The following is a 25,534-nucleotide window of genomic DNA, read 5'->3' as shown; positions in this document are numbered from 1 at the left end:
TAAATCACGACGTTTCGGGCGCAGCACAAGCGTCTGTCATCTTGCGTTGCGCCCGAAACGTCGTCATTTATTTTAATTTTGTACCTCCGTGACTTTTACCCAAAGATCCGGAGAGTAAAAGTCTCCAGCCGTGGCTGCGGTGCAGACTCTGGTCACCCAGAACGACGCAGAACGACGCAGAACGACGCAATGCCCCCTTGTGTTTGGGGTCAAGGGTTGTGGTTGCGTTGTGTTTGGGGTCAAGGGTTGTGGTTGTGGCTGCGTTGTGCTTGGAGTCAGGGTTGTGGTTGCGTTGTGCTTGGGGTCAAGGGTTGTGGTTGTGGTTGCGTTGTGCTTGGGGTCAGGGTTGTGGTTGCGTTGTGCTTGGGGTCAAGGGTTGTGGTTGTGGTTGCGTTGTGCTTGGGGTCAGGGTTGTGGTTGCGTTGTGCTTGGGGTCAAGGGTTGTGGTTGTGGTTGCGTTGTGCTTGGGGTCAGGGTTGTGGTTGAGGTTTTGAGTGAAGGTTGCCACCGTGGCAGGGACGCGTGATGTTGCAGTGAGGATGTTGTTTGGGTTTGGGATGGAGGTGGATTGGGGGTTGTGTTTCTCTCTCTGTGTTTGGGGGGCTGAGCTTGGACTGAAACTGGAGTGGGGGGAGTGAGGTTGGCCAGTTGGTTGATTGAGTTGGCTTTGGGTTGTGTTTAGGGCTATGGATAGAGTTGTGTTTGTCGCTGTGATAGTGGTCGGTGATTTGGGGTTGCGGCTGGGTTTGTGTTTGAGGACGGGGTTTTGCGATGTGTTTTTTTGGCTGGAGTTATTAACCACCACGTGACCTTCAGGGCGGGGTCAAAGGGCAAGTGTGGCCACTCCCACGGGCAAGTGGCCTGGGCAGGTGTGAGGAACCGAACGAGAATCCATCATCACCATTCGCGCGATTCACACCCTCAAATAGCCCTCGAGCCATTTGCCAAAAACTGTCTCGTCGGTACCTCTCAGGGTTACGACTGCTACCAACGTTTTCTCTGAAGCCTGTAACCTCGAGATCACAGATCTGTGTGATAGCAGTGCAGCCGTTGCAGCGTTGAATGGGTCAACGGCCATTGAACAGGGCTCAGCCGTGCGGTATGAAACATCTACGGATTGTAAAATGAATATGAGGGGTGTCTGTGGGTGGACGCTCGTCCGTGGTGGACACACGTGGCACTCCCCCCCCCCCTCCCCCCCCCCAGGTTGTACCAGTCACAACCCCCTGGGCTCAAGGGTTGAGAGCTTCTCGCTGCGAGGAGGCAGCAACCGTTAGCAGGAGGAGCGATAATGGAGTTGTGAGATGCTGGGCCCGATGTGTGTGTTGGCAGGAGGCCGCGACACGTTGAGTAACAGCCACATTGCATGCTTTGCGTTCATTTCACCATTTCTCCTGTCGACAAAACGCAATCGTCGTGTTGGACGCTCCTGCAAGCCGGCCATCGCGGCGAGGTCTCCTGGCTTGCCCTCGGCTTTCCTTAGAGCTTAGTCTCCATCCGTGTTGGACCAGATGACGCGGGTGTGGACCAATCAACTTCAAGGACAGTGCATATCATTATCATCATCAGAGTTGTTTTCTTTTTGTTTGCATTTTGACTACTTGTGTTGTGGTTATTGCAAACATGATGCCTTGTATAAAGGTGTCAGTTTTGTACTAATTTAAAGGGTAAAAACCTACTATTAAAGGGAAATTTGTGAATATGTGTGTCTGTTCGAAATGTTTAGCGTACTTCATGACATGCAACAAACTTTACATTTTCCATGTGGGTAGCTTCTAGACTGGACACAATGAAAAAAGTCTAAAAGTACACTTTTGTTTTTTGGGGGGAGTTGGGTGGGCGCAATAATGGATATATTTTGCACGCAAGTGAGCGGTGACGTCACATCTGTGACGTCACCGCTCACTTGCGTGCAAAATATATCTGTGACGTCACATCTGTGACGTCACCGCTCACGTGCGTGCAAAATATATCTGTGACGTCACACCTGTGACGTCACCTGCATGCGGCAGCGTCACGCAGTGTGCCTGCTGACGTCACCCCCCCCCCAACCCTCCGCGTAGGCCGTGTGTATTGATCCAAGCCGGGCAATGAAGCTCGCACGAGTCTAAGTGGAACTGCAAGTGACGTTAGCGTTGGCAACGGGCAGCTCGGAGGCAGTGGGGGACGTGTGTGAACCGGTGGGGTCGAGTTGGTGAGTTGAGTTGGTGGGTTGACCCGGTGGGTTGAGTTGGTGGGTTGAGTTGGTGAGTTGGTGGGTTGACCCAGTGGGTTGAGTTGGTGAGTTGAGTTGGTGCGTTGAGTTGGTGGGTTGAGTTGGTGGGTTGAGTTGGTGGGTTGAACCGTTGGGGTTGAGCCGTTGGGGCGTCGACGGAGGCTGAGTTAGAACTCCGTGACGGATCGATTCCGCGGGCGTTGAGTGGGAGGGTGTTGTCTGTGTGTGGGTGTCTGTGTGTGTGTGTTTGTCTGTGTCTGTGTGTGGGTGTCTGTGTGTGGGTGTCTGTGTGTGTGTGGGTGTCTGTGTGTGGGTGTCTGTGTGTGTGTGTTTGTCTGTGTCTGTGTGTGGGTGTCTGTGTGTGGGTGTCTGTGTGTGTGTGGGTGTCTGTGTGTGGGTGTCTGTGTGTGTGTGTTTGTCTGTGTCTGTGTGTGTCTGTGTGTGGGTGTCTGTGTGTGTGTGTCTGTGTGTGTCTGTGTGTGTGTGGGTGTCTGTGTGTCTGTGTGTGGGTGTCTGTCTGTGTGTGGGTGTCTGTGTGTGTGTGTTTGTGTGTGTCTTTGTGTGTGTGGGTGTCTGTGTGTCTGTGTGTGGGTGTCTGTGTGTGGGTGTCTGTGTGTGGGTGTCTGTCAGTCTGTGTGTGGGGGTTGGGGTTGGCCTCAACGTGCACATGGCCTGGCACAAGCGCCGTGGTGACGTCACCACCACTTAGTTGTTGTTGTTAGTGGAAGTGTGACGGTAGTTTAGCGCTACGAACCCGGCGACCCGAGTTCGATTCCCGTTCACGCCAACACCACAGTGGCGCTTATCCGAACCGGTCCTGGGTCTCCTCCCCTGAGTCGACTGAGCCTCAAATGAGTATCCGGTGCGGTGTGTCGTGTACATTGCCACTTCATTAGGTGCTGCTCGCTCACGGCACTTGCCCCAACGGTCACTTGAGGCTACACGGGGGATCTTTGTCTGTGGGGCTCTTCTCGTGCGCTGCAGGTGAAGGGCTTCAAGGAGAAGATCGAGGCAGAGAAGGGAGCAGACGCCTTCCCGGCCTCGGGGCTCAAGTTAATTTACGCAGGTAACCGCCTCGCGCGCGGGTAACCACTGCTTGCGTGGGTAACCACCTCGTGTGTGGGTAACCGCTGCTTGCGTGGGTAACCGCCTCGTGCGCGACACATGAGCACACAGCAGGACCTCCCCAAGACGGACATGAGTTGGCCACAATCCTCCGCTTAGCGCGGTTGGGCTATGTATGGTGTGAATGAAGTTCAGCACACACACACACACACACGAGTTTCCGTGACTGCATGGATCACGTGGGTGAACGTGTTTTTGCTGCGGTTGTCCCGCCTCATGTCGGGGGCTCGTGTTGCCTCCGAAACGTCGTGATTTAACTGAGTTGTTTTCATTTTTATTTGATTTTATTTTCACCGACGTGACTTTACCGAAAGAACGCGGCCTGCACATCGGCGCGCTCGGCAGCTGGGCTTGCGCTGGCAGTGGCACGGAGTGAGGTGGGGTGGGGGGGTTGAGGAGCGGCGATGTTGAGGGGGCACTTGGGGCATCACGCTGCAGGTGACGACGGACGGGGGGGTTGAAGAGGGAGGAAGTGGAGGAGGGGCCCTGGGGAGGAGGGGAGGGGAGCTCTAAGCGAGGAACGGGCAGAATGCGTGCTCAGCCCGGATGGCCGGCCCCAGAACTGATTGGCAATGGAAATGAACGGACCAGAAAGCGCCGCGTGGCGTGAGGGGGACATCGGTTCAGCCTTGTTGGCACAAAGACATGTTTCAGTCGCTGCAGGTCTTCATCTCAATGATCTGAACAATGTCCAGCGTTGATCTCGAAGCTGAATCGGGACACAGTTCACATGCGCTTGTGGCGGAGGTTTGCGGTTCGGATCCGATAGGCCGCCCTTGTTATAACGGCGGTGCGGTGCATTCACCGTGAAAACGCCACACGCCGTCGGCTTCGCAGCGGACGTTTAAAGATCCCGTGACGCCACGCGCAAGGGTCGGCCGCCGTGTGCCAGCATCGCGTTTCAAATTTAGTTAAACGTTTTGCACTCCACTGCAAATTGCACAATTGGGAACTGTTCCGTCCAGACCCTGACGCCTGCTGCTGCTGCTGTGTATTTTGAGTTTGCGTGTCTCTCTCTCTCTCCCCGTGGTCGCGTGGATTTTTCTCCGGGTCCTCCTGTTTTCCCCTGCACGTTTAGAATCAACATCGCCACGCGTTTAGAGCGTTTGGCGGTGGTTTCTATTTCCACGCGACAAGCCACTTTGTTGAGCTATCGGTTGTGGGCTGGTCACTTCTGAAACAGAACTACGTAGTTCAGTGGGGCCTTACCTGGTCAAATAAAAAGTAGTTCATCTTCTTGGTTCTTTCGGTAAAGTCACGTGACTTACCGAAAGAACCAAGAAGATGAATCCCTGCAGTCACGAAAGCTTTAAATCGAAATGAAAAGTAGTTTATAGTTTAACTCGTACGCATTCGTCAATGACAGTGTGCATGCTGAGCTTCTTTCACGCCGTACGTAGCCAGCAAGTGCCAAGAAAAGTATATGATGGCCGACGTTTCGTGCAACGGCTCTTTCGCAGCACAAAGCCGTACGGTTGCTGAGCGTTGCCCCCCCCCCCCGCCCCCCGCGCTGTGCCCACAGGCAAGATCCTGAACGACGAGTCGACGCTCAGGGAGTACAAGATCGACGACAAGAACTTCGTGGTCGTCATGGTGGTAAAGAGGGGCGGCTCATCGCCGCGGCGACGGGCTCGCGATGGTGTCGCGTCGCGCTGCGGTTTGGAGTAGCGTCGCTTGTTCGCAAGAAGCGCTGGCGCGGAGACTCAACGATGCTACGTCGTGATTTTTTTATTTCGACCGACGTGACTTTACCGAAAGAACCAACGAGTATGGATTATCCTGCAGTCACGAAAGCTTCAAATCACGATAATAATTGTAAATCGTTTCGCGTGAATCGTGACCCCGTGCATCGGGAAATGGGGGTTGCCACGATGGCTAGGAGATGTTAGCTACTTCGCCTGGTACGCAGGAGGTCGTGGGTTCAACGATGCCTGCTGCTGCTGTATATTTGGAGTCTGCGTCTCTCTCATCATAATCACGGTGGCTAGGAGATGTTAGCTACCTCGCCTGGTCTACAGGAGGTCGTGGGTTCGACCCTGACGATTGCCTGCTGCTGCTGTATATTTGGAGTCTGCGTCTCTCTCTCCTGTGGTCGCGTGGATTTTTCTCTGGCCCCATTTTTTTTACCTCCGCATCTCGAATCAACAAGCATGCGTTTCGCCTATTTGGCTGCTACTTTAAATTTCCACACGATGACGAGCCACTTGGTTGCGCTATCATTTGTGGCCAGATCGCTTCTGACAAAGTGGGCCTTACCTGGTAAGATAAAAATAGTTTAATTATTATTTTTTAAAGCGATTTGTTCACCTTTTATTTTTGCATCCCTATCGTGCTTTTGTGTTGTTGCTACGTTGTGACCCGGTGCCCTGACTGGACATCTGTTAGAAAGAGCTCCACAGCTCATGGGATTCCTCCACTAGAAATAAAGATCCTGATTGTGGACACAGGCCACCTGCGCCAGCAGCGCCCGGCGGCACGGCTTGCGCCGCTGACACGCGCTGCCGCCGTGTGCAGGGCAAGGGCGCGGCAGGAGCTCAGACCAGCGGTGCCACCAGCAGCAGCACCAGCAGCAGCGCCGCCGCCGCTGCACCCGCCGCCACGCAGGAACCAGCGGCGCCAGCCCCCGTGGCGGCCGCACCGCCCGCCAGCCGGCCCTCCGCGGAGGCCGGCGCCGCGCCAGCCACACAGCCCGCGCCCAGGTACCAGCACTCACCCGCCCGCCCAGTCGGCGCTGCTGCTCCCACCGCTAGAGTTGAACACAGAGATGAGCGCCCACCCCTCCCACCCCCATCCTGATGGCTTTGCTCAGCTGGGGCAGTGAGGCCCCCCCCTTCCCCCCCCCATCTCTTCTCTACGGCTCAGTTGCGTCGGCACGGATCTTCGCAACGTGTCGATCCGTGGACTTGACTTGCACGACGGCTTGTCGCGGGCCTCCGTGTTTTGTTAATGATTAAAACGACAAAACTAGCAGAGCAACCGAGGCCTGTGTGCCCCGCACGGCTTTGGCTCGGCCTCGGCCTCTCAACGCTTCCAAAGACGCACGCGGCACGAGACACCCACCCGGGCTCGTGCCGCGGGAGTCGTGAGCGCGGCGGGGATCCGTGGCTCGGAGCCGATTCGGCTGACGCGCAACTTTGAGCTGGCTGGCCTGAGCCGGAGCCAAGTCTGAGTCGAGCCAAGTCTGAGTCGAGCCATCGCCAGCAATGCGGGTCGGGGACACGATCGCCGTAGCGGAGGGGCGGTGGTGTAGCGGTTAGCGCTACTCTGCACTACGAACTTGGCGACCCGGGTTTGATTCCCGCTCACAGCAAACACCAGTGACGATTATCTGAACCGGTCCTGGGCCTCCCCTAGGTCGACTAAGCCTCAAATGAGTACCTGGTGCGGCGTGTAAACATCGGCACTGGGGAGACAAAGGCGGCCGGGCGTGGTGTTGGCCTCGTGTACCGTTCCGGCCTTCATAGGTGCTCGCTAACAGCACTTGCCCCTACAGTCTGTTAAGGCTATACGGGGGACCTTTGTCTTTGTGGTGCTGTGTGTGTGGTGGTGCTGTGTGTGTGTGGTGCTGTGTGTGTGGTGGTGCTGTGTGTGTGTGGTGCTGCATGTGTGTGGTGCTGCATGTGTGTGGTGCTGTGTGTGTGGTGCTGTGTGTGTGGTGCTGTGTGTGTGGAGGTTTACCGCAGCCTTCGCTCGGAAGTTCGGAGAGCCGTAAGGCGCTGTAAGGATGGGTGGTGGTCGCGGGTTGCTGAGGAGATGGAGTCTGCCTCAGTGGCCCGTGATCACAAATCACTATTTAACTCCATCACAAAAGTAACTTGCAGCGCCACACCTATTACCATCATTAGAGGAAAAAACGGTGATCCAATCTCCGACCCCCAGGAACAGGTTTGCAGATTTGCTGAGCATTTCTGTGAGGTCCTGGGGGAGGGAAATTCTCTCAACCAGGAAAACATCATGGCACAAAGTGGTGATAACCCTGCTGAGGCTGCGGTGCCTCAAATATTGGAAGAGGTCACCCCCTGTGAGTGGCTGGCTGAGGTGCCAGCTGTTGAGGAAGTACTGAGGGCGATCCGGAGTCTGAGACCAGGGAAGGCACCGGGCAGAGATGATCTCCCAAGCGAAATGCTGAGGGAGGGTGGTGTTTGTGCACAGACTGCCCTATATGACATCATAACAACAGTCTGGACCACTGGACGGGTTCCGCAGGACTGGAAGGATGCCCTGGTGGTCCCCCTCTTTAAGAAGGGGGACCGTACCGACTGTAACAACTACAGGGGCATCTCACTCCTCAGTGTGCCGGGTAAGGTCCTGGCAAGGATTATTCAACATCGCCTTGCTAGGCACGCTGAGGAGAGGCTTGCGGAGCCCCAATGCGGTTTCAGGAAAGGGCGGTCCTGTACAGATGCCATATTTTCTGTCCGTCTGCTACAGCAGAGGTGTAGGGAATTCCAAAAAGACCTACATCTCTGCTTTATTGAACTGGTCAAGGCATATGATACCATCAGTAGGACTGGGCTCTGGGTTGTTCTTCGTGCTTTCGGAGTCCCTGACCCTCTGCTCACGATCATTAAGGACCTTCATGATGGTGAGCGGGCCCGGGTAAAACTACGTGGCCGGGAGTCGGAGCCTTTCCCTGTACACCTTGGGGTGCGACAGGGATGTCCTCTGGCTCCCACATTATTTAACATCTATTTTGACCGCGTAGTTCGTCAAGCCTTCAATAGCTGTACCGGGGGAATATCCATTTGGTACAGATATAATGGGAGGCTGATCGATGCCCGGGTGCGATCAAGGGATGGCTCCCTATTGGTCAACCACGTTATGTATGCCGATGATTTGGTAATAGCTGCTCATTCAGAAGAGGAGTTGGAGACGCTGCTGCTGAGACTGGAGCGTGCCACTAAGAGGTGGGGCCTTACCATCAGCCCCACCAAAACTAAGCACCTGCCTGGGTATTTTGTACCATCGGACACTCCACCCCCACAACTGCCAATTGGTGATGGGGCAGTTGTGGAGAGAGTGGAGAGTTTCCCATACCTGGGCAATGTGCTTATGACCGGCTCCAGTTTATCAGCAGAGGTCTCACTCCGAATCAGTCGAGCGGCAATATCTTTTCATCGGTTGCGTAACGCTGTGTGGAAGCTACCTGGTCTGTCGCTCCGCACGAAGCTTCAGGTCTTCTCGGCCACGGTCATTCCCTCCCTTCTCTACGCTTGCGAAACGTGGACCCCCCTAGTGGAGCATCTTCGCCGGTTGGAAACATTTAGGCTGGCCTGCCTACGATCCATCCTGGGTTTAACCAGGCTGGATTGTGTGAGGAGCTCACAAGTCCTTGAAAGATCTGGGCAAAGTCCCATCAGTGAGCTCCCCCGGCAGGCAAGGCTGCGTTGGCTGGGTCATGCAGCCCGCATGCCCAGCCACCGCATGCCTAAACAGCTTTTGTTCGGCCGGATCGAGGGGGCTAAACGGGCGTGGCACGGGCTAGAGAAGAGATGGAGTGATGTGGTACAGGAGGACGTGGAGCTGATTGGACTTGCCGATGACTGGTACCAGCGGTGTCAAGATCGGCCTCAGTGGAGGAGGCTCGTGAAGGACGCTACTGGGCAGTTGGAGGCAGTCGCCCTCCAACAACAACGGAGGGCGGAGGAGCGACGCTCACAACAACGAGCGGAGCGCCGGGTGGCTAAAGCACAGCAAGTTGGTACAGTAGGGGGTACAGGTGGTGCATCAGCCAGTCATCTCGGTCATCTCGGTCAGTCGACCCGTGGCACCTGGGTCTGCCCCGTGACCTCCTGCCAGCGGGCGTTCGACACTTCACGTGGCCTCAAGGTGCACATGGCCTGGCACAAGCGTCGTGGTGACGTCACCGCCACTTAGTGGCGAATGGCGGTTGTTGTTGTTGTTGTGTGGTGCTGCGTGTGTGGTGCTGTGTGTGTGTGGTGCTGTGTGTGTGTGGTGCTGTGTGTGGTGATGTGTGTGTGTGGTGCTGTGTGTGTGTGGTGCTGTGTGTGTGGTGCTGCGTGTGTGGTGCTGTGTGTGTGTGGTGCTGTGTGTGTGGTGCTGTGTGTGTGGTGCTGTGTGTGTGGTGCTGTGTGTGTGGTGCTGTGGTGTGGTGCTGTGTGGTGTGGTGTGTGTGTGGTGCTGTGTGTGTGTGGTGCTGTGTGTGTGTGGTGCTGTGTGTGGTGCTGTGTGTGTGGTGCTGTGTGTGTGGTGCTGTGTGTGTGGTGCTGCGTGTGTGGTGCTGCGTGTGGTGGTGCTGGTGTGTGTGTGGTGCTGCGTGTATGTGTGGTGCTGCGTGTGTGGTGGTGCTGTGTGTGGTGGTGCTGCGTGTGGTGGTGCTGCTGGTGTGGTGCTGTGTGTGGTGCTGTGTGTGTGGTGCTGTGTGTGTGTGGTGCTGTGTGTGTGTGGTGCTGCTGTGTGGTGCTGTGGTGTGTGGTGCTGTGTGTGTGTGCTGTGTGTGTGTGGTGCGTGTGCAGTGTGTGTGGTGCTGTGTGTGCGGTGTGTGTGGTGCTGTGTGTGTGTTGTGTGGTGTGTGTGGTGCTGCGTGTGGGTGCTGTGTGTGTGTGTGTGCTGTGTGGGTGGGTATGTGTGTGTTGGTGCTGTGTGTGTGTGTGTGGTGCTGTGTGTGTGGTGCTGTGTGTGTGTGTGGTGCTGCGTGTGTGTGGTGCTGCGTGTGTGTGGTGCTGCGTGTGTGTGGTGCTGAGTCTGTGGTGCTGCGTGTGTGGTGCTGTGCGTGTGTGGTGCTGTGTGTGTGGTGCTGTGTGTGTGGTGCTGTGTGTGTGTGTGGTGCTGTGTGTGTGTGTGGTGCTGTGTGTGTGTGTGGTGCTGTTTGTGTGTGTGGTGCTGTGTGTGTGTGGTGCTGTGTGTGTGGTGCTGTGTGTGTGGTGCTGTGTGTGTGTGTGGTGCTGCGTGTGTGTGGTGGTGCTGTGTGTGGTGGTTCTGCGTGTGTGTGTGGTGCTGTGTGTGTGGTCCTGTGTGTGTGGTGCTGTGTGTGTGTGGTGCTGTGTGTGTGGTGCTGTGTGTGTGTGGTGCTGTGTGTGTGGTGCTGCGTGTGTGGGTGGTGCTGCGTGTGTGTGTGGGCTGCGTGTTGGGTGCTGCGTGTGTGGTGCTGCGTGTGTGTGTGCTGTGTGTGTGTGTGGTGCTGTGTGTGTGGTGCTGTGTGTGTGTGGTGCTGTGTGTGTGTGTGGTCTGTGTGTGTCTGGTGCTGTGTGTGTGTGTGGTACTGCGTGTGTGTGGTGCTGCGTGTGTGTGGTGCTGCGTGTGTGGTGCTGCGTGTGTGTGGTGCTGCGTGTGTGTGGTGCTGTGTGTGTGTGGTGCTGTGTGTGTGTGGTGCTGGTGTGTGTGTGTGGTGCTGTGTGTGTGTGGTGCTGCGTGTGTGTGGTGCTGCGTGTGTGTGGTGCTGCGTGTGTGTTGTGCTGTGTGTGTGTGTGGTGCTGCGTGTGTGGTGCTGCGTGTGTGGTGCGGTGCTGCGTGTGTGTGGTGCTGTGTGTGTGGTGCTGTGTGTGTGTGTGGTGCTGTGTGTGTGGTGCTGCGTGTGTGTGTGGTGCTGCGTGTGTGTGTGGTGCTGCGTGTGTGTGGTGCTGTGTGTGTGGTGCTGTGTGTGTGTGTGGTGCTGTGTGTGTGTGGTGCTGTGTGTGTTGGTGCTGCGTGTGTGTGTGGTGCTGCGTGTGTGTGGTGCTGCGTGTGTGTGTGGTGCTGCGTGTGTGTGGTGCTGCGTGTGTGTGGTGCTGTGTGTGTGGTGCTGTGTGTGTGTGGTGCTGTGTGTGTGTTGTGCTGTGTGTGTGTGGTGCTGTGTGTGTGGTGCTGTGTGTGTGGTGCTGTGTGTGTGTGGTGCTGTGTGTGTGTGGTGCTGTGTGTGTGTGTGGTGCTGTGTGTGTGGTGCTGTGTGTGTGGTGCTGTGTGTGTGGCGCAGCGTGTGTGGCGCTGTGTGTGTGTGGTGGTGCTGCGTGTGTGTGGTGCTGCGTGTGTGGTGCTGCGTGTGTGTGGTGCTGTGTGTGTGTGTGGTCCTGTGTGTGTGTGTGGTGCTGTGTGTGTGTGTGGTGCTGTGTGTGTGTGGTGCTGTGTGTGTATGGTGCTGTGTGTGTGTGGTGCTGTGTGTGGTGCTGCGTGTGTGTGTGGTGCTGCGTGTGTGTGTGGTGCTGTGTGTGTGGTGCTGCGTGTGTGTGGTGCTGCGTGTGTGTGTGGTGCTGTGTGTGTGTGGTGTGTGTGTGGTGCTGTGTGTGGTGCTGTGTGTGTGTGGTGCTGTGTGTGTGTGTGGTGCTGTGTGTGTGTGGTGCTGTGTGTGTATGGTGCTGTGTGGAAAGGGCGGTCCTGCACAGATGCCATATTTTCTGTCCGTCTGCTACAGCAGAGGTGTAGGGAATTCCAAAAAGACCTACATCTCTGCTTTATTGACCTGGTCAAGGCCTATGATACCATCAGTAGGCCTGGGCTCTGGGTTGTTCTTCGTGCTTTCGGAGTCCCTGACCCTCTGCTCACGATCATTAAGGACCTTCATGATGGTGAGCGGGCCCGGGTAAAACTACGTGGCCGGGAGTCGGAGCCTTTCCCTGTACACCTTGGGGTGCGACAGGGATGTCCTCTGGCTCCCACATTATTTAACATCTATTTTGACCGCGTAGTTCGTGAAGCCTTCAATAGCTGTACCGGGGGAATTTCCATTTGGTACAGATATAATGGGAGGCTGATCGACGCCCGGGTGCGATCAAGGGATGGCTCCCTATTGGTCAACCACGTTATGTATGCCGATGATTTGGTAATAGCTGCTCACTCAGAGGAGGAGTTGGAGACGCTGCTGCTGAGACTGGAGCGTGCCACTAAGAGGTGGGGCCTTACCATCAGCCCCACCAAAACTAAGCACCTGCCTGGGTATTTTGTACCATCGGACACTCCACCCCCACAACTCCCAATTGGTGATGGGGCAGTTGTGGAGAGAGTGGAGAGTTTCCCATACCTGGGCAGTGTGCTTATGACCGGCTCCAGTCTATCAGCAGAGGTCTCACTCCGAATCAGTCGAGCGGCAATATCTTTTCATCGGTTGCGTAACGCTGTGTGGAAGCTACCTGGTCTGTCGCTTCGCACGAAGCTTCAGGTCTTCTCGGCCACGGTCATTCCCTCCCTTCTCTACGCTTGCGAGACGTGGACCCCCCTGGTGGAGCATCTTCGCCGGTTGGAAACATTTAGGCTGGCCTGCCTACGATCCATCCTGGGTTTAACCAGGCTGGATTGTGTGAGGAGCTCACAAATCCTTGAAAGATCTGGGCAAAGTCCCATCAGTGAGCTCCTCCGGCAGGCAAGGCTGCGTTGGCTGGGTCATGTAGCCCGCATGCCCAGCCACCGCATGCCTAAACAGCTTTTGTTCGGCCGGATCGAGGGGGCTAGACGGGCGCGGCACGGGCTGGAGAAGAGATGGAGTGATGTGGTACAGGAGGACGTGGAGCTGAGTGGACTTGCCGATGACTGGTACCAGCGGTGTCAAGATCGGCCTCAGTGGAGGAGGCTCGTGAAGGACGCTACTGGGCAGTTGGAGGCAGTCGCCCTCCAACAACAACGGAGGGCGGAGGAGCGACGCTCACAACAACGAGCGGAGCGCCGGGTGGCTAAAGCACAGCAAGTTGGCACAGTAGGGGGCACAGGTGGTGCATCAGCCAGTCATCTCGGTCATCTCGGTCAGTCGACCCGTGGCACCTGCTGGGTCTGCCCCGTGACCTCCTGCCAGCGGGCTTTCGACACTTCACGTGGCCTCAAGGTGCACTTGGCCTGGCACAAGCATCGTGGTGACGTCACCGCCACTTAGTGGCGAATGGCGGTTGTTGTTGTTGTTGTATGGTGCTGTGTGTGTGTGGTGCTGTGTGTGTGGTGCTGTGTGTGGTGCTGCGTGTGTGTGGTGCTGCGTGTGTGTGTGGTGCTGCGTGTGTGTGGTGCTGCGTGTGTGGTGCTGCGTGTGTGTGGTGTGTGACGGTGGGTCCCTCTCCCACGTGCCCCCTCCCTCCCCCTTCACCCCCCCCCCTCCACCCCCCCTCTCCCCCCCCTCCTAGCCCAGCGGTGACGACGCCCCCCACCCCTGCCGGCGCCAGCGGCGCCAGCGGCAGCCTCGTCGACGCCGCCTCCTCCACGCTGGGTACCGGCACGGCACCACCACCGTCGTGGCTAGCACCACCACCACCACCGTCGTGGCTAGCATCACCACCGCCGTGGCTAGCATCACCACCACCATGGCTAGCATCACCACCAAGGGTAGCATCACCACCACTATGGCTAGCATCACCACCACCATGGCTAGCATCACCACCAAGGGTAGCATCACCACCACCGTGGCTAGCATCACCACCACCATGGCTAGCATCACCATCACCGTGGCTAGCATCACCACCATGGCTAGCATCACCACCACCATGGCTAGCATCACCACCATGGCTAGCATCACCACCACCGTGGCTAGCATCACCACCATGGCTAGCATCACCACCACCATGGCTAGCATCACCACCAAGGCTAGCATCACCACCACCATGGCTAGCATCACCACCACCATGGCTAGCATCACCACCATGGCTAGCATCACCACCACCGTGGCTAGCATCACCACCATGGCTAGCATCACCACCACCGTGGCTAGCATCACCACCGTGAGCATCACCACCATGGCTAGCATCACCACCACCATGGCTAGCATCACCACCACCATGGCTAGCATCACCACCACCATGGCTAGCATCACCACCACCATGGCTAGCATCACCACCATGGCTAGCATCACCACCACCGTGGCTAGCATCACCACCATGGCTAGCATCACCACCACCGTGGCTAGCATCACCACCGTGGCTAGCATCACCACCATGGCTAGCATCACCACCACCATGGCTAGCATCACCACCACCATGGCTAGCATCACCACCATGGCTAGCATCACCACCATGGCTAGCATCACCACCATGGCTAGCATCACCACCACCGTGGCTAGCATCACCACCACCATGGCTAGCATCACCACCATGGCTAGCATCACCACCACCATGGCTAGCATCACCACCACCATGGCTAGCATCACCACCACCATGGCTAGCATCACCACCACCATGGCTAGCATCACCACCACCATGGCTAGCATCACCACCACCATGGCTAGCATCACCACCATGGCTAGCATCACCACCACCGTGGCTAGCATCACCACCGTGGCTAGCACCACCACCGTGGCTAGCATCACCACCACCGTGGCTAGCATCACCACCACCGTGGCTAGCATCACCACCACCGTGGCTAGCATCACCACCACCGTGGCTAGCATCACCACCACCGTGGCTAGCATCACCACCACCATGGCTAGCATCACCACCATGGCTAGCATCACCACCACCATGGCTAGCATCATCACCGTGGCTTGCATCACCACCACCATGGCTAGCATCACCACCGTGGCTAGCATCACCACCACCATGGCTAGCATCACCACCACCGTGGCTAGCATCACAACCACCGTGGCTAGCATCACCACCACCATGGCTAGCATCACCACCATGGCTAGCATCACCACCACCATGGCTAGCATCATCACCGTGGCTTGCATCACCACCACCATGGCTAGCATCACCACCGTGGCTAGCATCACCACCCACCATGGCTAGCATCACCACCACCACCATGGCTAGCATCACCACCACCATGGCTAGCATCACCACCACCATGGCTAGCATCACCACCACCATGGCTAGCATCATCACCACCACCATGGCTAGCATCACCACCACCGTGGCTAGCATCACCACCACCATGGCTAGCATCACCACCATGGCTAGCATCACCACCATGGCTAGCATCACCACCGTGGCTAGCATCACCACCACCATGGCTAGCATCACCACCGTGGCTAGCATCACCACCACCGTGGCTAGCATCACCACCACCATGGCTAGCATCACCACCGTGGCTAGCATCACCACCACCATGGCTAGCATCACCACCACCGTGGCTAGCATCACCACCGTGGCTAGCTTCACCACCGTGGCTAGCATCACCACCGTGGCTAGCATCACCACCGTGGCTAGCATCACCACCATGGTTAGCATCACCACCACCGTGGCTAGCATAACCACCACCATGGCTAGCATCACCACCGTGGCTAGCATCACCACCACCGTGGCTAGCATCACCACCATGGCTAGCATCACCACCACCGTGGCTAGCATCACCACCACCATGGCTAGCATCACCACCGTGGCTAGCATCACCACCACCATGGCTAGCATCACCACCACCATGGCTAGCATCACCACCATGGCTAGCATCACCACCACCGTGGCTAGCATCACCACCATGGCTAGCATCACCACCACCGTGGCTAGCATCACCACCACCATGGCTAGCATCACCACCATGGCTAGCATCACCACCACCGTGGCTAGCATCACCACCATGGCTAGCATCACCACCACCATGGCTAGCATCACCACCATGGCTAGCATCACCACCATGGCTAGCATCACCACCACCATGGCTAGCATCACCACCACCATGGATAGCATCACCACCGTGGCTAGCATCACCACCACCATGGATAGCATCACCACCGTGGCTAGCATCACCACCACCATGGCTAGCATCACCACCATGGATAGCATCACCACCACCGTGGCTAGCATCACCACCACCCACCATGGCTAGCATCACCCCACATGGCTAGCATCACCACCACCACCATGGCTAGCATCACCACCACCATGGCTAGCATCACCACCACCATGGCTAGCATCACCACCACCATGGCTAGCATCACCACCACCACCATGGCTAGCATCACCACCACCATGGCTAGCATCACCACCACCGTGGCTAGCATCACCACCACCATGGCTAGCATCACCACCATGGCTAGCATCACCACCATGGCTAGCATCACCACCATGGCTAGCATCACCACCATGGCTAGCATCACCACCACCACCATGGCTAGCATCACCACCACCGTGGCTAGCATCACCACCACCGTGGCTAGCATCACCACCACCGTGGCTAGCATCACCACCACCATGGCTAGCATCACCACCACCATGGCTAGCATCACCACCACCATGGCTAGCATCACCACCACCATGGCTAGCATCACCACCACCATGGCTAGCATCACCACCACCGTGGCTAGCATCACCACCACCGTGGCTAGCATCACCACCATGGCTAGCATCACCACCACCATGGCTAGCATCACCACCACCGTGGCTAGCATCACCACCACCATGGCTAGCATCACCACCACCGTGGCTAGCATCACCACCACCGTGGCTAGCATCACCACCATGGCTAGCATCACCACCACCGTGGCTAGCATCACCACCACCATGGCTAGCATCACCACCACCATGGCTAGCATCACCACCACCGTGGCTAGCATCACCACCGTGACTAGCATCACCACCACCATGGCTAGCATCACCACCACCGTAGCTAGCATCACCACCACCATGGCTAGCATCACCACCACCGTGGCTAGCTTCACCACCGTGGCTAGCATCACCACCACTATGGCTAGCATCACCACCGTGGCTAGCATCACCACCACCATGGCTAGCATCACCACCACCGTAGCTAGCATCACCACCACCATGGCTAGCATCACCACCACCATGGCTAGCATCACCACCATGGCTAGCATCACCACCACCATGGCTAGCATCACCACCACCGTGGCTAGCATCACCACCATGGCTAGCATCACCACCACCATGGCTAGCATCACCACCACCGTGGCTAGCATCACCACCATGGCTAGCATCACCACCACCATGGCTAGCATCACCACCACCGTGGCTAGCATCACCACCATGGCTAGCATCACCACCACCGTGGCTAGCATCACCACCATGGCTAGCATCACCACCATGGCTAGCATCACCACCACCGTGGCTAGCATCACCACCATGGCTAGCATCACCACCACCGTGGCTAGCATCACCACCATGGCTAGCATCACCACCACCGTGGCTAGCATCACCACCACCATGGCTAGCATCACCACCATGGCTAGCATCACCATCACCATGGCTAGCATCACCACCGTGGCTAGCATCACCACCACCGTGGCTAGCATCACCACCATGGCTAGCATCACCACCATGGCTAGCATCATCACCATGGCTAGCATCACCACCACCATGGCTAGCATCACCACCACCATGGCTAGCATCACCACCATGGCTAGCATCACCATCACCATGGCTAGCATCACCACCACCGTGGCTAGCATCACCACCACCATGGCTAGCATCACCACCACTGTGGCTAGCATCACCATCACCACCGCCGTGGCTAGCATCACCATCACCACCACCGTGGCTAGCATCACCACCGCCGTGGCTAGCATCACCACCACCATGGCTAGCGTCACCACCACCATGGCTAGCATCACCACCACCGTGGCTAGCGTCACCACCACCGTGGCTAGCGTCACCACCACCATGGCTAGCGTCACTACCACCATGGCTAGCATCACCTCCACCGTGGCTAGCATCACCACCACCGTGGCTAGCATCACCACCACCGTGGCTAGCGTCACCACCACCGTGGCTAGCGTCACCACCACCATGGCTAGCATCACCACCACCGTGGCTAGCATCACCACCACCGTGGCTAGCGTCACCACCACCGTGGCTAGCATCACCACCACCATGGCTAGCATCACCACCACCGTGGCTAGCATCACCATCACCACCGCCGTGGCTAGCATCACCATCACCACCACCGTGGCTAGCATCACCACCGCCGTGGCTAGCATCACCACCACCATGGCTAGCGTCACCACCACCATGGCTAGCATCACCACCACCGTGGCTAGCGTCACCACCACCGTGGCTAGCGTCACCACCACCATGGCTAGCGTCACCACCACCATGGCTAGCATCACCACCACCGTGGCTAGCATCACCACCACCGTGGCTAGCATCACCACCACCGTGGCTAGCGTCACCACCACCATGGCTAGCATCACCACCACCGTGGCTAGCATCACCACCACCGTGGCTAGCGTCACCACCACCGTGGCTAGCGTCACCACCACCATGGCTAGCATCACCACCGCCGTGGCTAGCATCACCACCACCATGGCTAGCGTCACCACCACCATGGCTAGCATCACCACCACCGTGGCTAGCATCACCACCACCGTGGCTGGCGTCACCACCACCATGGCTAGCATCACCACCACCATGGCTAGCATCTCCACCACCGTGGCTAGCATCACCACCACCATGGCTAGCATCACCACCACCGTGGCTAGCATCACCACCATGGCTAGCATCACCACCACCGTGGCTAGCATCACCACCATGGCTAGCATCACCACCACCGTGGCTAGCATCACCACCATGGCTAGCATCACCACCACCGTGGCTAGCATCACCACCATGGCTAGCATCACCACCATGGCTAGCATCACCACCGTGGCTAGCATCACCACCGTGGCTAGCATCACCACCACATGGCTAGCATCACCACCGTGGCTAGCACCACCACCATGGCTAGCATCACCACCGTGGCTAGCATCACCACCACCGTGGCTAGCATCACCACCGTGGCTAGCATCACCACCACCATGGCTAGCATCACCACCACCGTCGTGGCTAGCATCACCATCACCGTGGCTAGCATCACCACCACCGTCGTGGCTAGCATCACCACCACCATGGCTAGCATCACCACCACCGTCGTGGCTAGCATCACCACCACCATGGCTAGCATCACCACCGCCGTGGCTAGCATCACCACCATGGCTAGCATCACCACCACCGTGGCTAGCATCACCACCGTGGCTAGCATCACCACCGTGGCTAGCATCACCACCACCATGGCTAGCATCACCACCACCATGGCTAGCATCACCACCACCGTGGCTAGCATCACCACCGTGGCTAGCATCACCACCGTGGCTAGCATCACCACCACCATGGCTAGCATCACCACCATGGCTAGCATCACCACCGTGGCTAGCATCACCACCGTGGCTAGCATCACCACCACCATGGCTAGCATCACCACCACCGTGGCTAGCATCACCACCACCATGGCTAGCATCACCACCACCATGGCTAGCATCACCACCACCGTGGCTAGCATCACCACCGTGGCTAGCATCACCACCATGGCTAGCATCACCACCACCGTGGCTAGCATCACCACCACCGTGGCTAGCATCACCACCATGGCTAGCATCACCACCACCATGGCTAGCATCACCACCACCATGGCTAGCATCACCACCATGGCTAGCATCACCACCATGGCTAGCATCACCACCACCGTGGCTAGCATCACCACCATGGCTAGCATCACCACCACCGTGGCTAGCATCACCACCATGGCTAGCATCACCACCACCGTGGCTAGCATCACCACCACCATGGCTAGCATCACCACCATGGCTAGCATCACCATCACCATGGCTAGCATCACCACCGTGGCTAGCATCACCACCACCGTGGCTAGCATCACCACCATGGCTAGCATCACCACCATGGCTAGCATCATCACCATGGCTAGCATCACCACCACCATGGCTAGCATCACCACCACCATGGCTAGCATCACCACCATGGCTAGCATCACCATCACCATGGCTAGCATCACCACCACCGTGGCTAGCATCACCACCACCATGGCTAGCATCACCACCACCGTGGCTAGCATCACCATCACCACCGCCGTGGCTAGCATCACCATCACCACCACCGTGGCTAGCATCACCACCGCCGTGGCTAGCATCACCACCACCATGGCTAGCGTCACCACCACCATGGCTAGCATCACCACCACCGTGGCTAGCGTCACCACCACCGTGGCTAGCGTCACCACCACCATGGCTAGCGTCACTACCACCATGGCTAGCATCACCACCACCATGGCTAGCATCACCACCACCATGGCTAGCATCACCACCACCGTGGCTAGCGTCACCACCACCGTGGCTAGCATCACCACCACCGTGGCTAGCATCACCACCACCATGGCTAGCGTCACCACCACCATGGCTAGCATCACCACCACCGTGGCTAGCGTCACCACCACCGTGGCTAGCGTCACCACCACCATGGCTAGCGTCACTACCACCATGGCTAGCATCACCTCCACCGTGGCTAGCATCACCACCACCGTGGCTAGCATCACCACCACCATGGCTAGCGTCACCACCACCATGGCTAGCATCACCACCACCGTGGCTAGCGTCACCACCACCGTGGCTAGCGTCACCACCACCATGGCTAGCGTCACTACCACCATGGCTAGCATCACCTCCACCGTGGCTAGCATCACCACCACCGTGGCTAGCATCACCACCACCGTGGCTAGCGTCACCACCACCGTGGCTAGCGTCACCACCACCATGGCTAGCATCACCACCACCGTGGCTAGCATCACCACCACCGTGGCTAGCGTCACCACCACCGTGGCTAGCATCACCACCACCGTGGCTAGCATCACCATCACCACCGCCGTGGCTAGCATCACCATCACCACCACCGTGGCTAGCATCACCACCGCCGTGGCTAGCATCACCACCACCATGGCTAGCGTCACCACCACCATGGCTAGCATCACCACCACCGTGGCTAGCGTCACCACCACCGTGGCTAGCGTCACCACCACCATGGCTAGCGTCACCACCACCATGGCTAGCATCACCACCACCGTGGCTAGCATCACCACCACCGTGGCTAGCATCACCACCACCGTGGCTAGCGTCACCACCACCGTGGCTAGCATCACCACCACCGTGGCTAGCATCACCACCACCGTGGCTAGCGTCACCACCACCGTGGCTAGCGTCACCACCACCATGGCTAGCATCACCACCGCCGTGGCTAGCATCACCACCACCATGGCTAGCGTCACCACCACCATGGCTAGCATCACCACCACCGTGGCTAGCATCACCACCACCGTGGCTGGCGTCACCACCACCATGGCTAGCATCACCACCACCATGGCTAGCATCTCCACCACCGTGGCTAGCATCACCACCACCATGGCTAGCATCACCACCGCCGTGGCTAGCATCACCACCGTGGCTAGCATCACCACCGTCGTGGCTAGCATCACCACCACCATGGCTAGCATCACCACCGCCGTGGCTAGCATCACCACCATGGCTAGCATCACCACCACCATGGCTAGCATCACCACCGTGGATAGCATCACCGTTGAGCCAACCTGAACCCTTTCAACACCGACCACATTGTATCGTTTTGTAAACTCAGTTCGGCTTATAGGGATTGTTGTTGTTGGATTGAATGGAGGCATGACTGCTTCGTCCTTACACGCTACTTTTTTATTTTCTGGGTAGTTGCCACTAGATGGCAGCAGCAGACGTGGTCACCACTCGCTTGTACACACTTGTGTACGCGCTTGTGTACACGCTTGTGATTGTGATTCTGATGGGGGAGATGTTTTAGATGGGAGATGATTGTGATTCTGATGGGAGATGTCTCAGATTGGAGGTGATTGTGATTCTGATGGGAGATGTCTCAGATGGGAGATGATTGTTATTCTGATGGGAGATGTCTCAGATTGGAGGTGATTGTGATTCTGATGGGAGATGTCTCAGATGGGAGATGATTGTGATTCTGACGGGAGATGTCTCAGATGGGAGATGATTGTGATTCTGACGGGAGATGTCTCAGATGGGAGATGATTGTGATTCTGATGGGAGATGTCTCAGATTGGAGGTGATTGCGATTGTGACGGGCGTGGCGTGTGTGTGCTGTGTGCGGCTGGCAGTGACAGGCCAGGCCTACGAGAACATGGTGCAGGAGATGGTGCTCATGGGCTACGAGCGCGAGCGCGTCGTGGCGGCGCTGCGCTCCAGCTTCAACAACCCCGACCGCGCCGTCGAGTACCTCCTCACGGTGCGCGACAGCAGCCGCTACGCACACAGCTACACACAGCTACACACAGCTACACACAGCTATACACAGAGCCACACAGCTACACAGCTACACACAGCTACACAGCTACACACAGCTACACACAGCTACACAGCTACACACAGCTACACACAGCTACACAGCTACACACAGCTACACAGCTACACACAGCTACACACAGCTACACACAGCTACACACAGAGCCACACTGCTACACACAGAGCCACACTGCTACTCACAGAGCCACACAGCTACTCACAGAGCCACACTGCTACTCACAGAGCCACACTGCTACTCACAGAGCCACACTGCTACTCACAGAGCCACACAGCTACACACAGCCACACTGCTACTCACAGAGCCACACTGCTACACACAGAGCCACACTGCTACTCACAGAGCCACACTGCTACTCACAGAGCCACACTGCTACACACAGAGCCACACTACTACACACAGAGCCACACAGCTACACACAGAGCCACACTGCTACTCACAGAGCCACACTGCTACACACAGAGCCACACTGCTACACACAGAGCCACACAGCTACACACAGAGCCACACAGCTACACACAGAGCTACACTGCTACTCACAGAGCCACACCGCTACACACAGAGCCACACTGCTACTCACAGAGCCACACTGCTACTCACAGAGCCACTCTGCTACTCACAGAGCCACACTGCTACTCACAGAGCCACACTGACACCGCTACTCACAGAGCCACACAGCTACACACAGAGCCACACAGCTACTCACAGAGCCACACTGCTACTCACAGAGCCACACTGCTACTCACAGAGCCACACTGCTACTCACAGAGCCACACTGCTACTCACAGAGCCACTCTGCTACTCACAGAGCCACACTGCTACTCACAGAGCCACACTGACACCGCTACTCACAGAGCCACACAGCTACACACAGAGCCACACAGCTACTCACAGAGCCACACTGCTACTCACAGAGCCACACTGCTACTCACAGAGCCACACTGCTACTCACAGAGCCACACTGCTACTCACAGAGCCACACTGCTACTCACAGAGCCACACTGCTACTCACAGAGCCACACTGCTACACACAGAGCCACACTGCTACTCACAGAGCCACACTGCTACTCACAGAGCCACACTGCTACACACAGAGCCACTCTGCTACACACAGAGCCACACTGCTACTCACAGAGCCACACTGACACCGCTACTCACAGAGCCACACTGCTACTCACAGAGCCACACTGCTACTCAACCAGAGCCACACTGCTACTCACAGAGCCACACTGCTACTCACAGAGCCACACTGCTACACACAGAGCCACACTGCTACTCACAGAGCCACACTGCTACTCACAGAGCCACACTGCTACTCACAGAGCCACACTGCTACTCACAGAGCCACACTGCTACACACAGAGCCACACGAGCAGCCACACACAGAGCCACACAGCTACTCACAGAGCCACACTACTACACACAGAGCCACACTGCTACTCACAGAGCCACACAGCTACACACAGAGCTACACTGCTACTCACAGAGTCACACTGCTACACACAGAGCCACACAGCTACTCACAGAGCCACACCGCTACACACAGAGCCACACCGCTACTCACAGAGCCACACAGCTACTCACAGAGCCACACAGCTACACACAGCCACACACAGCCACACAGCTACACACAGCCACACACAGCCACACACAGCTACACACAGCTACACACAGCTACACACAGCTACACACAGCCACACACAGCTACACACAGCCACACACAGCTACACACAGCTACACACAGCTACACACAGCTACACAGCTACACACAGCTACACACAGCTACAGCTACACACAGAGCTACACAGCCACACACAGAGCCACACTGCTACTCACAGAGCCACACTGCTACTCACAGAGCCACTCAGCTACACACAGAGCTACACAGCTACTCACAGAGCCACACTGCTACTCACAGAGCTACACAGCTACACACAGAGCCACACAGCTACACACAGAGCCACACAGCTACACACAGAGCCACACAGCTACTCACAGAGCCACACTGCTACTCACAGAGCCACACTACTACTCACAGAGCCACACTGTTACACACAGAGCCACACTGCTACTCACAGAGCCACACTACTACTCACAGAGCCATACTGCTACTCACAGAGCCACACTGCTACTCACAGAGCCACACAGCTACTCACAGAGCCACACAGCTACACACAGAGCCACACCGCTACTCACAGAGCCACACTGCTTAACACAGAGCCACACTGCTACACACAGAGCCACACTGCTACTCACAGAGCCACACAGCTACACACAGAGCCACACAGCTACACACAGAGCCACACTGCTACTCACAGAGCCACACAGCTACTCACAGAGCCACACAGCTACACACAGAGCCACACAGCTACACACAGAGCCACACAGCTACACACAGAGCCACTCTGCTACTCACAGAGCCACACAGCTACACACAGAGCCACACAGCTACACACAGAGCCACTCTGCTACTCACAGAGCCACACAGCTACACACAGAGCCACACTACTACACACAGAGCCACACTGCTACTCACAGAGCCACACTGCTACACACAGAGCCACACTGCTACACACAGAGCCACACTGCTACACACAGAGCCACACAGCTACACACAGAGCCACACTGCTACTCACACAGCCACACTGCTACACACAGAGCCACACAGCTACACACAGAGCCACACTACTACACACAGAGCCACACTGCTACTCACAGAGCCACACTGCTACACACAGAGCCACACTGCTACACACAGAGCCACACTGCTACACACAGAGCCACACTGCTACACACAGAGCCACACTGCTACACACAGAGCCACACTGCTACACACAGAGCCACACTGCTACACACAGAGCCACACTGCTACACACAGAGCCACACTGCTACACACAGAGCCACACTGCTACACACAGAGCCACACAGCTACTCACAGAGCCACACAGCTACTCACAGAGCCACACAGCTACACACAGAGCCACACGAGCAGCCACACACAGAGCCACACTGCTACTCACAGAGCCACACAGCTACACACAGAGCCACACGAGCAGCCACACACAGAGCCACACCGCTACTCACAGAGCCACATCGCTACTCACAGAGCCACACTGCTACTCACAGAGCCACACTGCTACACACAGAGCCACACTGCTACTCACAGAGCCACACTGCTACTCACAGAGCCACACTGCTACACACAGAGCCACTCTGCTACACA

The 25,534-nt window shown here is 57.1% G+C and overlaps 1 protein-coding gene and 1 long non-coding RNA gene across 2 annotated transcripts in view; one reads left to right on the top strand and one right to left on the bottom strand.

Moving 5' to 3' along the window:
* The window catches only part of LOC133359095 (uncharacterized), a 172,358-nt gene that overhangs the window by 31,303 nt on the left and 115,521 nt on the right, over positions 1-25,534 (bottom strand). The window lies entirely within an intron of this gene.
* Positions 1-25,534, top strand: part of LOC133359076 (UV excision repair protein RAD23 homolog B-like) — a 39,392-nt gene that overhangs the window by 4,404 nt on the left and 9,454 nt on the right. Inside the window, exons 2-6 of the mRNA XM_061577461.1 lie at positions 3,200-3,281; positions 4,863-4,936; positions 5,855-6,039; positions 13,378-13,460; positions 22,109-22,236. Coding sequence (XP_061433445.1) covers positions 3,200-3,281; positions 4,863-4,936; positions 5,855-6,039; positions 13,378-13,460; positions 22,109-22,236 — 552 coding nt within the window. The remainder of the gene's footprint in view (positions 1-3,199; positions 3,282-4,862; positions 4,937-5,854; positions 6,040-13,377; positions 13,461-22,108; positions 22,237-25,534) is intronic.

The sequence above is a fragment of the Lethenteron reissneri genome, chromosome 64, assembly GCF_015708825.2.
Source record: "Lethenteron reissneri isolate LAM-NWPU_2019-01 chromosome 64, ASM1570882v1, whole genome shotgun sequence".
In the NCBI taxonomy this organism is placed as follows: domain Eukaryota; kingdom Metazoa; phylum Chordata; class Hyperoartia; order Petromyzontiformes; family Petromyzontidae; genus Lethenteron; species Lethenteron reissneri.
Note: the sequence above shows the minus strand (reverse complement) of the source record. Positions and strands in the feature narration are given on the sequence as shown.